The sequence below is a fragment of the Ylistrum balloti genome, unplaced genomic scaffold, assembly GCF_031769215.1.
Source record: "Ylistrum balloti isolate Yb309-2 unplaced genomic scaffold, AGI_CSIRO_Ybal_v1 Utg369842, whole genome shotgun sequence".
NCBI classification, from domain to species: Eukaryota; Metazoa; Mollusca; class Bivalvia; order Pectinida; family Pectinidae; genus Ylistrum; species Ylistrum balloti.
The window spans coordinates 63,876-78,244 of NW_026781999.1; the positions used below are offsets into that span (position 1 = coordinate 63,876).

The 14,369-nt window shown below is 34.5% G+C and overlaps 1 protein-coding gene across 1 annotated transcript; it reads right to left on the reverse strand.

Moving 5' to 3' along the window:
- Positions 1 to 12: 12 nt before the first annotated feature.
- LOC132545354 (ankyrin-1-like) lies at positions 13 to 11,169 on the reverse strand. Its single transcript, XM_060209034.1, has 9 exons — positions 11,100 to 11,169; positions 10,197 to 10,373; positions 9,087 to 9,160; positions 8,405 to 8,509; positions 7,991 to 8,042; positions 7,700 to 7,816; positions 3,119 to 3,217; positions 486 to 548; positions 13 to 185 (listed from the first exon to the last, which is right to left on the reverse strand). The coding sequence occupies exons 1-9, from the start codon at positions 11,167 to 11,169 to the stop codon at positions 13 to 15; spliced, it is 930 nt and encodes a 309-aa protein (XP_060065017.1).
- Between the last annotated feature and the right edge of the window lie 3,200 nt (positions 11,170 to 14,369).

The window sequence follows — 14,369 nt, forward strand, 5'->3', positions numbered from 1 at the left end:
GGAGACGTAGTGTCAAGTCTTTAGGACTGATAAAGATTGGATGGGCCTTGAGGACTCCACCAGATGTTTTCGCCGTGGGCTCTGCAGTCCAAGCTGTATCCTGGGTGGTGTGTGAGGATCCACCACATCCCAAACATGGGGATTATCAATGTGGATTTTCAGAAACTCTGCAGCCTTCAAGTTGCCTGTAAGAGTTTTAATGTCATGTATCATTAATACAAAACAATACCTTGATTGTTGGACAAAATTAAGTCAAAACTTGGATATTGTCTCCATTAAAAAAAATGTGAAAATGTACATTAATATATGTAAGCATAGAGTACATGTATACAAGATTATAGATTAAATTTATTCATTGACGGGAATACATGATTTTAAAAATATGCTTCAAGTCCTTAAAGGAAGTGGATTCAGACAACTTTTCTGTTCTTATAAACATTTTTCTCATCGTTTCTTCAAATCTTTATCATTTTCTTTTTTCATACCTGCATTGATTGCATTACTAATGGGAAGGACTCCCGCTTTGCTTGCCTGGTAGGGGTCTGCACCTGAAACATTTGAGAAGAGCAAAGCTGGAGAGAAGCATTTGCTTAACTACAGCATTTCATATTGAAATTCATTCCTTGTATTTATATTTCTTTTCCCGATACAAGATTTTATATTAGCAAATCAATGCAGATAAGCTGTCTGTGTCCCTAGAAGTTAACAAAGCCAAAGTTGTATGTACTTCATTATTTTGTTGATCCATTATGAATCTTCCCTGTGCATTGCTATGGCATGTCTTGTCTCGGCATCAATGTGTTGTTTTAGCAAATATATAATTATACAATCAATACCTTTGAAAATTATTCTTTTGAGTTCAGGGTATTTGCATAGCCAGTGCATCTTACAAACATACATCCAGTATCAATGTAAGTTATTTTTTTAACTTTTAAGAAAAGAAGATGCCTAGCAGCCTTGACTGTCACTTAAGATCAGCAATATTGAATATAAAGGTTAAAGAAAAGCTTTCAAGTATCATAAAAAAGAAATTGTGGCAATGATGATAGTAAGTTAGTGTCAATATTTGTATATCACCAAAACTCCCATCCTATACAAATAATTCTTATTTCTTTTGGGAAATAAACAATGTTATGCTCAAAATTGCACTTTTTCTATTAAAATCACAGTAAATTGAATTTCCTCCCCAAGGAAAAATGAGATACCATTTTGGTAATCAAAGCACCTTAAGAAGCTTCCATTCATACAGAGTATTTGATTCTAACAAACCAGGGTGTTGTAAAGATGATTTTTGAAATTTAAGTCAATCTGACCTCTTTTTGGCCCCAAACATCTGCCCCTGGGGGTCAGTCAGAAACAATATATGCATATTATCTAGCCATCAACAGTCATACTTCGCTCATAACTTTAACCAAATTTGAAATATTTCCGACTGGAAATTAAACAACTTATGCTAAAAAAAATATTTTTTCCTATATAAACTATAGTAAACTTTACCCAATCCCTACAGGGACCTTGAAATTTGGTAAAGCACGTTAAGATGCATTTGATTCTTATCATATCTGGGTTTTGAGAAGATTTTTGAAATCAATTTGATACTTTTTCGCCCAGCCCCAGTGCTGTGGGGACTGTATAATTCACTATTTTGGTTCATCTTAGGCCACAGGTTTCTGCCTCAGGTGACCTAAAAAATGGTATCACAAAACATGGTCATATTTCCACATTTTGTTAGTAATCAGAAGCAAAAAAAGTCACAAGTCTCTGCAAAATATATCAAGTGTTAAATAAACAGTGATATCTCTAGCTGAAAATACAAAATGTAAATGATTCTCAGTAGGATAAGGGGTACAATTCTACATCCTAATCGGTAATATATTTTCTTTTTCTTCATACAAAATGCAATTAAAAACCAAACAAGTTGGCAAAGGAATATAGGGGTCTGCTCATATATCCCTACTCAGTGATATTCGGGCTGTACTGAGTTATTATTATTATTATCCAATTGTCTTAAAGCTTCATACACCAAGTCACAGCCATAGTTTCTTGTAAATTTTTTTGTGTCTCAGCTTAATGGTGTTAAAATTGAGGTCACCGTTAAATAGATATTTGACATTCTCACTCCACCAAATTCAACAATCATCTGAATGCCTTGAAACTGGACACACTTGCATATAAGCATAATCTTTTCACAAGTTTGCATATCAATCTTCTGAGTCAAAATAGAGATCAATGTTACTACAAATGGATTTTTGCCATTTCCTCTATCTATTTCATGAATTATCAAATTACATGCATCTCAACCTCTGTGGTCAAAATAGAGGTTACTGTTTAGTGTTGATATAAATAGCTATTCTACCAGCTTGATTATACCAAGTAGTCTTCAATCCTTAAACAAATATTCAAAGCCGTAATTTTGTCGTACAAGGTCACATTCTCAACCTACTGTAGTCAAAATTGATATCACTTTGACAAAGTGATTTGTGATTCTTGCTCCAAGTTCTTCCTTTAAAAAAGAGTAACGATGAAACTCATGAATGCTCCCCGAGCCAGCTTTATCCGACACAATATTTTGACAAACTGCAATAATTCTGTAATTAAGAGGTTTCAAGCACATATCTATTCCTTGTGATCTTTCAAAAATATTGTCAGGTTTCATTCATGGAATTTCAAAATATCATGATTCTAGGCATGTTGGTTAAGAAGTTGTTAAAAGGTTTAAACATATCTGACCCTGTGACCTGGAATATGATTGAAGGTCTTTTCTTTTCTTAACTTTGTCTTCATCAAAGGAACCTTCCAGGCAATAATTTTAGGTCTTATGATTATTAAGAGGATGTTTGAAGAGGAAAGGAGATGCAGGATGGCAGATAGCAAACAACAGAGTTCGCTCTACAGCATAAACTCACTTTAGGCCAGGTGAGCTAAAATTACTGGATATTATTTATTGTTATTAGCTCTTAGACAAGAAAATACCTTTTAATTTGCATGTGACATTTTTCAGTTCATTGATTAATTTATTCATTTAACAGAAATAAAGATGTTGTCACCTACAAACTGGAGGCTTGGTTAAGTAATGTAGAAGCCAAATAGCCATATTAATTTTGCTGATTAATCATACCGTACAGGAGAAGACATTTGATGACAGGTACACTTCCCTTACTAGCTGCTCGGTGCAATGGGGTATAGCCACGGAGATTTGCTTTGTTGACATCACAGCCTGTAAAATTCATAATTCAAAACAATTGACATACCGGTAACTAAATATGACTGGATTTTAAGAACCATAATAACATCAATTCTTGATCTCAAAACTCACTTTTAAAGTTTTAGGGAAGTTTTAGAAAGGCCTCTTATTCCATAAGTTGGTACAGTATGCACAATGTAGTCATTTAATGATAAGATGCAGGTAGAGTTTTTATTTTGTTCAAACAAACTATTTTTTCCCAAGTTATGCCATTGCACTTACCAATTTCAAGAAACAAAGTGACCAAGGGTTTACACAGATATACCCCTCATCCCTGGATCAAAGTAAGTAGTTATTGCTGTCATGTGGTTATTTGTTATATATCTTGTACACAAGCTTTTTATTTCTAAAGTGGTCAAGGATGACGACTGAACTTTTTAAACCTTGATCAATGACCACGAAAATCAAATGAAATGTTGACCTTGGTGTTTGTATGCTATGGTGTGAAACAAGCTGAAATTAATATGTTCAGAGGTTTGTGAAGGATGACATGTGATCTATGACTACAAAAATCTATTTAGGAGTAGACTTTGGTAGTATGGTGTTATGGTGTCAATATGAACCAAATCTGTTCAGGAGTTCACAAGATATCTTGTATGCAAGATTATCAAGGACAGATACAGATATAGACTCCTGCACACTCATGAATAGACAATGTGATTATGATATATACTCCCCTTATGTAAGTGTGGGTATTATTTATTATTCACTTCTGTTCATTTTAAGAACTGTTTAGAGTATTAAACTGAACAATTTGAAGTGTAGTTAAAATTAGGTCACCAGAAATGAAGTTTCAAGAAAATATTCCATGCCTAAAGGTGAACCAAAAATGTTAATTATGTTATCCTCAAACCCAAGGGGCTTGAAGGGCAGGACAAAAAGAGGTCAAATTGAATGCATCAAAAACATAACCTAGATATGAAAGAATGAAATCCTCTTCCAGAGTAGAAGGCTCTTTAACAAAACTCACTTTTATTATCCCAAGATCACATGTTAATAGTTTATATAAGAAATGATATTTTTGGTGATTCAAACTCCTCTTTATCGGTTGAAGGGTTTTAAGATGCATTATCAAAGTCATGCATTTCACTTCCCCAGGATCCCAAAAGGGAATATAGTTTTCTATATTTTTTTATAGATACGTAACACAGTTGAGTATATTTTGTTAACTTTGAAATCTACTCCATGGCAAGTTAAGTTAAGATGCAGCATCCAGTGTCAAATTTTCCCTTTCAAAAAAATCATTTCAATGACCAAAAATACCCAGGATCAAATAATGGGCCAATAAAAGGTTCAAGAAATGACCTTGAAGTAATTAAAAGGACTATTGTGTTAAAATCTCAATAACCTTGACACCCAGGGTCATGATGTTGAGCATATAGCATGGTGGGATAAGACCAAGTTTGCTCCAATGAATGACCTTTTCCTACTTTCAAGGTCACAGAAGTCAATTGTGTTGAAGCAAGAAGTCCTGGGTTGTGATAGTGGGGCAGCTGCATGCTGAAATAAAGGGCTATTAAGTTTGATAAAAAAGAAACCCTGACCCACTTTCAAGGTCGCGAGGCCCAAATGTGTAAAGGACTTCAAACAAATTCATCAGTTTCCATTCATTTTCTAGACAATTTTGGATATTAACTGAAAAGTCCTTTGATATGTTCAACATGGTATCATGAGAAGGTTATACATGTAATCATATTTAGTTACCTTAACTTATTTTTTCCAGAATTAAGGACTACTGGTTTGGAAAATCTTTAGATACATTCAGTTAAGATTTCTGCTGTAGATGAGGATATTGAACTGAAATTTCATACGCATACACATGTACACCTAAGTTGTAATGTTGGCCTTGTTTGTGTTTTAATGCATACACATGTACACCTAAGTTGTAATGTTGGCCTTGTTTGTGTTTTAATGCATACACATGTACACCTAAGTTGTAATGTTGGCCTTGTTTGTGTTTTAATGCATACACATGTACACCTAAGTTGTAATGTTGGCCTTGTTTGTGTTTTAATGCATACACATGTACACCTAAGTTGTAATGTTGGCCTTGTTCGTGTTTTAATGCATACACATGTACACCTAAGTTGTAATGTTGGCCTTGTTCGTGTTTTAATGCATACACATGTACACCTAAGTACACATGTAATGTTGGCCTTGTTCGTGTTTTAATGCATACACATGTACACCTAAGTTGTAATGTTGGCCTTGTTAGTGTTTTAATGCATACACATGTACACCTAAGTTGTAATGTTGGCCTTGTTCGTGTTGCATACACATGCCTTGTTCTAATGTTTTGTGTTTTAATGCATACACATGTACACCTAAGTTGTAATGTTGGCCTTGTTCGTGTTTTAATGCATACACATGTACACCTAAGTTGTAATGTTGGCCTTGTTCGTGTTTTAATGCATACACATGTACACCTAAGTTGTAATGTTGGCCTTGTTCGTGTTTTAATGCATACACATGTACACCTAAGTTGTAATGTTGGCCTTGTTTGTGTTTTAATGCATACACATGTACACCTAAGTTGTAATGTTGGCCTTGTTCGTGTTTTAATGCATACACATGTACACCTAAGTTGTAATGTTGGCCTAAGTTGTAATGTTGGTTCGTGTTTTAATGCATACACATGTACACCTAAGTTGTAATGTTGGCCTTGTTTGTGTTTTAATGCATACACATGTACACCTAAGTTGTAATGTTGGCCTTGTTTGTGTTTTAATGCATACACATGTACACCTAAGTTGTAATGTTGGCCTTGTTCGTGTTTTAATGCATACACATGTACACCTAAGTTGTAATGTTGGCCTTGTTCGTGTTTTAATGCATACACATGTACACCTAAGTTGTAATGTTGGCCTTGTAATGTTGGCCGTGTTTTAATGCATACACATGTACACCTAAGTTGTAATGTTGGCCTTGTTCGTGTTTTAATGCATACACATGTACACCTAAGTTGTAATGTTGGCCTTGTTTGTGTTTTAATGCATACACATGTACACCTAAGTTGTAATGTTGGCCTTGTTTGTGTTTTAATGCATACACATGTACACCTAAGTTGTAATGTTGGCCTTGTTTGTGTTTTAATGCATACACATGTACACCTAAGTTGTAATGTTGGCCTTGTTCGTGTTTTAATGCATACACATGTACACCTAAGTTGTAATGTTGGCCTTGTTCGTGTTTTAATGCATACACATGTACACCTAATTGTAATGTTGGCCTTGTTTGTGTTTTAATGTATGTAGCATACACATGTACACCTAAGTTGTAATGTTGGCCTTGTTCGTGTTTTAATGCATACGCATGTACACCTAAGTTGTAATGTTGGCCTTGTTTGTGTTTTAATGCATACACATGTACACCTAAGTTGTAATGTTGGCCTTGTTTGTGTTTTAATGCATACACATGTACACCTAAGTTGTAATGTTGGCCTTGTTTGTGTTTTATTGTATAGATTACTTATCAGTTATTGATAATTATTGGTCAACCAATATTGCCTGATAAGTCCTCAGAGTATGTCTTATAAGCAAAAGTCCTCAGAGTATGCTTTATAAATAACACTAAAAAGATCCATACTTTTCATTTTATGGTTGCTTTTGTGGATTTGTAGGGAGGGGGATGGGGTGGGAATGGGGTTCATGTCACTTCATCATATTTTGCTTGCATCAAAACTGTCTTTAAATCATGATTTTATATTTAAATTTTACAGCCTCCTGCAGCAAAAGAATAATAATTCATTGCTAATCATGTATAGGATATTGTGCCATACGTTTTCAATATTTCATTGGCTTTGATCGAAAGAAATCAAAATTAGAATTTCACCATTTAATGATCGAAAGCAATCAAAACTAGAATCTCACCATTTGACATTTTACACCTGCTGGTAAGTAATGCAATCATTAGTTTCTCATGTAGAAACAGTCACCTTAACCTTCAATCTTCAGACATTTGATCTTGTGCAAGCAATTTCAGTTAGAAAGCACTATGAATTTTTTGTGAAACAAGGCAGGCAATTGTACTGTATTGTAATATATGGTCTATATAATTGTCTGTATGTATATACTTCCATTCTCAGATTCTGCAATCTCCCCACCTGCTTAATAATATTATCAACTTACTGTATCAAAAAGAATACAAATTTGGAAATGCTAATAGTGAGTCAAAATGTCAAGAGGGAAAACAATGTTATATGGTTAAATGATACAGTAAAGCATACCAATTTTTAAAGAGATGGGGAAAATTGAAAGAAATCAAAGGACAAGGTTAAAATGCTGAAAAGAAAAAAACTTTCTGAAATATGATTGAAACAAAATGCTGTTCATAAGGTTATTAACTCATGTCAAAGAAATAAATGTTTATGACGGATTGAAGGACAGGCTGATGGACGATGCCTTACCATAATAAGACCCAAACAAATTTTTCACAAGCACATAAAAACTCCACAACCTGCTTCTATAAGATCTGTAATGACTTCTAGGTCAGGCGTTGCAGCATTCAGGATTCCAAAAGTGGCCAGATACAAAGGAGTATCTCCATCTTCACTGGTTGAATTGATATCTGCACCTGATCAAAACTACAGATGTTAACATTAAGTACTGCCAATATTAATTAAAAGCAAAATAAAAAGTTTTTATGAATTTCTACATCTTTTTGTTATATTCCAGGCAGAAAATTTTTCAGGTTTTGTACATGTATATTGTATCACAAAATAGATTTAAAATCTGATGTTCAACTCACCTTGCTTTAGCATGTACTGAATAGCAGCCCTCTCTCCACTAAGACAGGTGCACTGTTTAGATATGAATAAACTATAATAATTGATTAACCGCTTATTTTCATGAAGAATACTGTTAACCTTTTAATCTATACTTATATACATTTTACATTTAGGACAATGGTCAACCAAACATTACAAAATTCTTTTTATGACAGGAAATATATCATTCAAATCAACACATCTAGTCTGATAGAAGTCTTCATTGGTACAGAGGAAAGAAATTAATTTCCATTGTCAAAAAAGAAAATAGGCAACACACAGAAGTTGTATTAACCATGCAAGTTTTCTGATACCGTTTAATTAAACATCAAGACCCAATATGTAAATATGTAAGATTTTGCTTTCACGATTAACTTATCTTGTTTGTTACCCACCAGGAACAAGGAGAGACCTGTGGAAGGGATGATATAGTTCACATCATATCCAAACTGGTTCACTAACATCATAATAGCTTCAGTGTGGCCAGGCCGGTAGGCAGTCTAAAACACATTCATTATTTTAACATATATTTATTTGTTTTATACCTAGAGAAAACATTTGTGAAGATGTGTTCTCTCCAGAGTTCAATAATATCCAGATACAAGAGATTACAAGAGATGAAAAGCTGAGGTGTCAATGGAAAGCCCAGAGAGTTAAACTAAGAAGATAAACTATCTGTTCTAAAACTTTTTTTAAATACAAGTAGTAATTTGAAATAACCACTTTTTTGTGCAAATATTGTATGTGTTTTTCTCCAATGCTTAAGTGCCATTAATCCGAAAGAAACAATTAATTTTTCAGGCCATTTCAATATTGGTTTTTTTATGCATGTAAATACATCCAAAGTATAGCAAATTGTCTTTCACATTTTTCAATATATATTTGGTGTATTTTCAAACATCATCATACAGTTTAACATTTCATTGATATGCATTTGACGAAACTTGAAAATCATTATGTAGTATGGCCTTGAAAGGAATTTTTTGTTTATATCATAGCTGCTGTAGGCATTGAACAGAGTTAAGTATGGAAATGTCTGGATCATAGTAACCTAAAAATATTTATCAAATTACTTACCTTGGCTAAGTCAAAAACACTCCAATTAGAGACATGTGGAATGTTGCTAACAGCAGAACTTCTAGTGCTCTCCCCTTAAAGAATAATGTATTCATCATAATTGTTTAAAATAGACATGTGAAGAAAAATACATCACATCACAAATCAAAGACTATGACAAAAAATGAAAGTCTTTTCGTGCGATTCTTCTTGTAGTTGTTTAGAATATCTTCTTAATTAATATGAATGTCTGAAGTCATCTGCATCTTGATGCTTAGTAATTGATCATTTCATAAATATCAGAATATGCAGAAGAGCTGTCCTACAATAATTACAATTATTCTAAGGTCACTGAGGTTCATTATAAATTCATTACACTGTAATTTCAGTGGTCATGACAAAATTTCTTTAATATGTTATGCATAAGAAATAGAATAACTTTGGCATTTTCTTCAAAAGGTTTTTATTTCAGGTAATGATATATTTTTCATATTTCTGATTTTTTTTCAATGAATTTTCTTGACTTCATTTAGGAATTGATTCTGACAATTCTTTGTCCTATAAGTGCAATAAAAGCCATAGTTTAATACTCTTTTAATTTTCCATAGTTTATTCCAGGAATGATACAAAATGATCTACATTGCTAATTTTTGTGACAACATGTTACAGGGTATAAGAACAAAAAGACCACTGGGTGGGTTCTCACGGCATTTTCATTTCCCATGATGGATATATTTCCTATCAAATGACGTCAAAATAGCATCCCAAAATTGTATGATGCAAAGATATGACTATTTTCCATTTAATACACAGAAGAAAACAATGAAAATAGTAGGAGATGAAACAGAAAACAATTCTCTGTACGGATACAAAATTTCGTGAAAAATTATTCAAGAATGAAATCAGGAAATTTCATTTAAAAAGGTTTGAAACATTAAATATAAGAGAATATACAGTAAAATAACAAAAAAGGTGAAATATTTATGGCAGGTCACTGTATACCATATCATCTAATCAATATCCCTGCTAATTATAAACTAATCAAATATGTAAAATAACAGTTTGTATTTGCTTTTATAACTCATCAACCTGCAGGTCTTTTTCCAAAACAATTTTTCAATTAACACTGACCTTTTCTTAAATATCTCAGCAGAGTAAACATGAAAATGAATCCTGTGACCAAAGAGATGCACAATAGGATTTGCCATGATTGTTTGCAGCCAAAACTCCACAATGCTTCAGTTGCAATCCAAAAATCGTGGTATGGCTTATGCAGATGGGGATACAACCACACACTAGGCTTAATTGCTGAAATGAAAATATCCTATTGGGTTATGTATAAAAATCAAAACCATTAGCTGGAGGTTTCTCTGGGTTCCAACATGCTAGACACAAGACAGTTGACAGACGGATGTCTTGTGTTAAATTTCAACCAAAAATAAGTGTAGAAAAAACAGTGTGGTGTTCAGAGCAATAAGCAATGTAATTTGATGGAAATTGGGATGTATCAATTTTAGTTTTGAGGGACCCAGGGCCCCTTAGTCCCATCCAGCAATGGAATGCATCGCAAAAATGAATTTCCTCTCAACGTCTCAAACGTTAATAATATGGAAGACAAAACTTTCTATTCTCTTAACACGGGTCATAACAATTAAACTACATCTTTGTAAAGACTACTGCACTAAGTAACGAAGTAGCCGAAAACATCCAAACACGCCTCATATCTGCAACCCTGATAAAAACAAAGTAGCCGCGATAGGCTATTTCTCTTTAGCTCGATCAGTTGAGCGCAAGACTACTAAGCCAATGGCACAGGTACGAATGCTAGACGAAGCAATTTAATGAATACTGACCTCTTTTACATGTCTATAAGCAAGATTACTGTAGGCCCATTGCATCATGTTTAAGATAACATGGATGATGGAATAAAGTTTCCCGCTGTCAAAACTTTCTCCTTAATTTCCACTAGTATAAAATTAAAATACAACCATAAGAGATACTACAATGTATCCGAAAAACGCAATGATTTCTTACCAATTTTTGTCCAAGATTCTATTGTTAATAAAAAGTTCGAAAATCTGTCTACCAATGAAACCATATCCATGGTTGATGTTTGTCTGGTGCAGACGATAGAAAACAAATCCAAAAACAAAAGTTTTAAAAAATGTGCCGCTTATAGCACATCTAAAAATCAAACAATTAAAAATACATTTGTGAATATTTCAAACTACTGAAAATATTACAAAGTAATCCACACCTACAAGCATAGTTACATTAAAATATAGAATTCTTGTATCGTTCAATGCCATCAAACTGTTTCCATGATCGTGGCAGGGCATGGACATTGTAATTGATAATGGAAAATGAATTATCTCCCCTAGGCCTGGTATGTGCAATTTTTTTTATAAAAGTCAAAGTGAGCCATGTATTCGAGAAGAATTCTTCTTTCTCCATCTGAAACGTACTTCTGGGGAAACAATTGCAAATAAAATAGTAGAGGTTTTAACAGAGAACAATATTCCAATTGTTAAAATGAGGGTCCAGGCGTACGATGGGGCAGCAGCTATGTCGTCAGAAAAAGTAGGTTGCCAACTTGGGCGGCTCGAATAAAGTCTATCAATCAACATGCCCTTAACACACACTGTAACAGTCTCGTTCTGAACGTGCGCATAGCTCACGCGTGCAAGATACCTTTTGTGAAAAATATGACAGATGGGGTAAATGCCACATTCGTTTTCTTCTATGTCTCGCCCAAAAGGCAACGTTTCTTTGAACATGTTCTTCAACATCATGGCCCGGAATCAAAGCGTAAAAAGTTGTTAGGTTGGTGTAAAACAAGATGGGTAGAACGTCATACCTGCTATGATGTATTCTATAACATGTATACTACCATCGTTGAAAGTCTCCGGTCCATCGTAAACCCAGAGCTTGAGGATTCTCAAATACAGTAGAAGGATTGCTGGCTACTCCGATGTCGTACCGGTTTTTGGTTATGTTCATCTGCGTCAGGGCTGTTCTGCAGACACTCAAATCCCTTGCACCAAAACTTCAGAAACGTGATTTGGACGTGTACGAAGCCCGTACACTGTTTACTAATCGTAATGAGAGAGTGAAAGAGATGAGAGAATGAGTAGATGTTGAGTTTGAAACTTGGTATGAAGATTGCAAATGAATCGCAAACGAGCTTGAAATAGAAGAGAAGATCCCGAAAACATGTGGTAGAGAACAAATATTGGTAGTTCTGTCCGTAACAATATTACAAAGCCACGGCAGCTGTTACATTTCTGGATCATTTATCAACTGAGCGCTCAATGACAGATTTCACAAAGATGACAGTGTTGCATATGCATTTGGTTGTCTGATTCCTAAGCAAATGTTGACCCTGTCAGATTCTGAAATACAAAAATTTTCTTCAGAATTTTTTCTTCTGGGATTCAGATTTGCGATGTTCATCTTCACAAGATCTACAAGGGCATTTGTTGGAGTGGAAGAGGGCTTGTGGGAAACACGATGAAAAGGGCATCACAGCGGACAATCTTTTAGATACTTACAAAATTACAGACGGGGACATCTTTCCAGACATCAAAACACTTCTTCACATTGGTTGCACCTTACCTGTCACCTCTTGTGAGGCCGAACGCTCATTTTCTGGACTTCGCCGCATTAAAAGCTATATGCGCAGTACAATGAATGAGGATAGATTGTCATCGCTAGCCCTCATCCACTTACGTCATGCACGAACCATCAATGCAAGTGCAATCTGCCAAAGATTTGTGATGCAAAACAAAAGACGAATATTCAAGTCAAGCATCTTGTAAAATTAGAACTGATACAAGTCGATTTGTAAGATTTTCACTTCTCTTCAAACATGAAAAAAAAAAGAAATAAAAAAGATTCTTATTGTGGAGGCCTCCTCGTGGCTAGAACTGGAAACGCTGATATTTAATTAGCGACTAACATCCACATTACCTTCTAGTAAGGTTTTTGCTTTTATATTGCATGAATATGTTGTTATTTTGAATGTTTGCACCTGTAATGCTGAATGCTGAAAATTCATGATTTTTGCTTGATATCAATGTAGGCAATACCTGCTCTCTGTGCGCTTGATTGTTTCCTTTCGCCGTCATTGACTGGATAGATAGTTATATAGAACACAGTGGCGTATATATGATTTTAGAAATGAGATGAGGTGGTTTGAGGCAAAAAAAGAGACATTTTGCCATCGACTGAATCCGTCACTGGGACAGCACTGAAGAAACACGCTCTTTTTTTTAAACACAGTTTGTTAGGAAAAAAAATGTTTAAAATTCACTACACAATTTTCAAAAAGAAAGATGAAATTGAATTTTGAAATATAGATATACAATTTGGTTTAAATTATCTCCATTTTAATTAGAAACGGTGCTGATCTAGAGTAGAAGCATTGGGATTACTTACGCCGACCAAAAAGAGACAAAATGAAATTTTAATTTATTTGTGTTGTAAAAGGAAGACAAATAGATGTTTATACTACACCGCATTTTTAGCCACATGGGCAGAACATTGTTTATGTTTAAAATTGGTAGTGCGATTCATAAATGTCTGTCTACGTTAAGGGGAGTCGGGAGTTCGGATTCGAATTGTGGCGTGGTTGTTGCCTTACATGTTACAGCAATTGATACACACGAAGCGAAGCAACTAAGTAAAAATAGCATCATTCTTTAGCTTTTACCATTTTACAAACTCGGTAAATTATATTTCTACGCTGTTAATGAATGTCAGTGACATGCAATTTGATATAAACGATAGACTGTCACAAAAGTTACACAAAGATGAGCCTTCAATCCTTTGTTTCCAACAAATGAATCAGTTTCCGCCTAAATGGATACCGTTGTACATGGGGCTGCAAAAAGTTGACGTCGTTGGTAGATGATGTTTGTAACTTAAAATATTCATATGATTCATTCTCATACAACATTCAAAAGTGGAGGAATATTTTGTTTGTCCCGTCCTTCCATTCTTCTGTCCATTTGTCACACTTTCACCATTCTGGTAGCTGAATGATTTATTCTTTAAAATTTCAACAGTCCCTCTCGGGAATATGTTTATTTCTGTCGTCATTGTTTTTTGTCTTCCGGTGATGTTGCTGTATAAAGGACAATGTATCGTATTGCCAACCATTCAAATTTAGCTCTGTATACCAGGACCGAGTTGTTAAGACTTTATCACAAGCCCTTCACCCGTTGGGCCGCAGAATTCAAAGCCTGCGCCAGGTACTTTTCAGAGCTGCTCGGTGTTTTTTGCTTCGTGTGCTCAGATAGGTCT

What these genes read in the sequence shown, in the direction of transcription:
- LOC132545354 (XM_060209034.1), bottom strand. Translation starts at nt 11,169, where the DNA reads ATGGATATGGTTTCATTGGTAGACAGATTTTCGAACTTTTTATTAACA. An exon ending in GTGTTTTTGACTTAGCCAAG is followed by an intron (nt 8,510 to 9,086) that starts GTAAGTAATTTG and finishes AATGTGTTTTAG; the next exon opens with ACTGCCTACCGGCCTGGCCA. An exon ending in CAGGTCTCTCCTTGTTCCTG is followed by an intron (nt 8,043 to 8,404) that starts GTGGGTAACAAA and finishes ATATCTAAACAG; the next exon opens with TGCACCTGTCTTAGTGGAGA.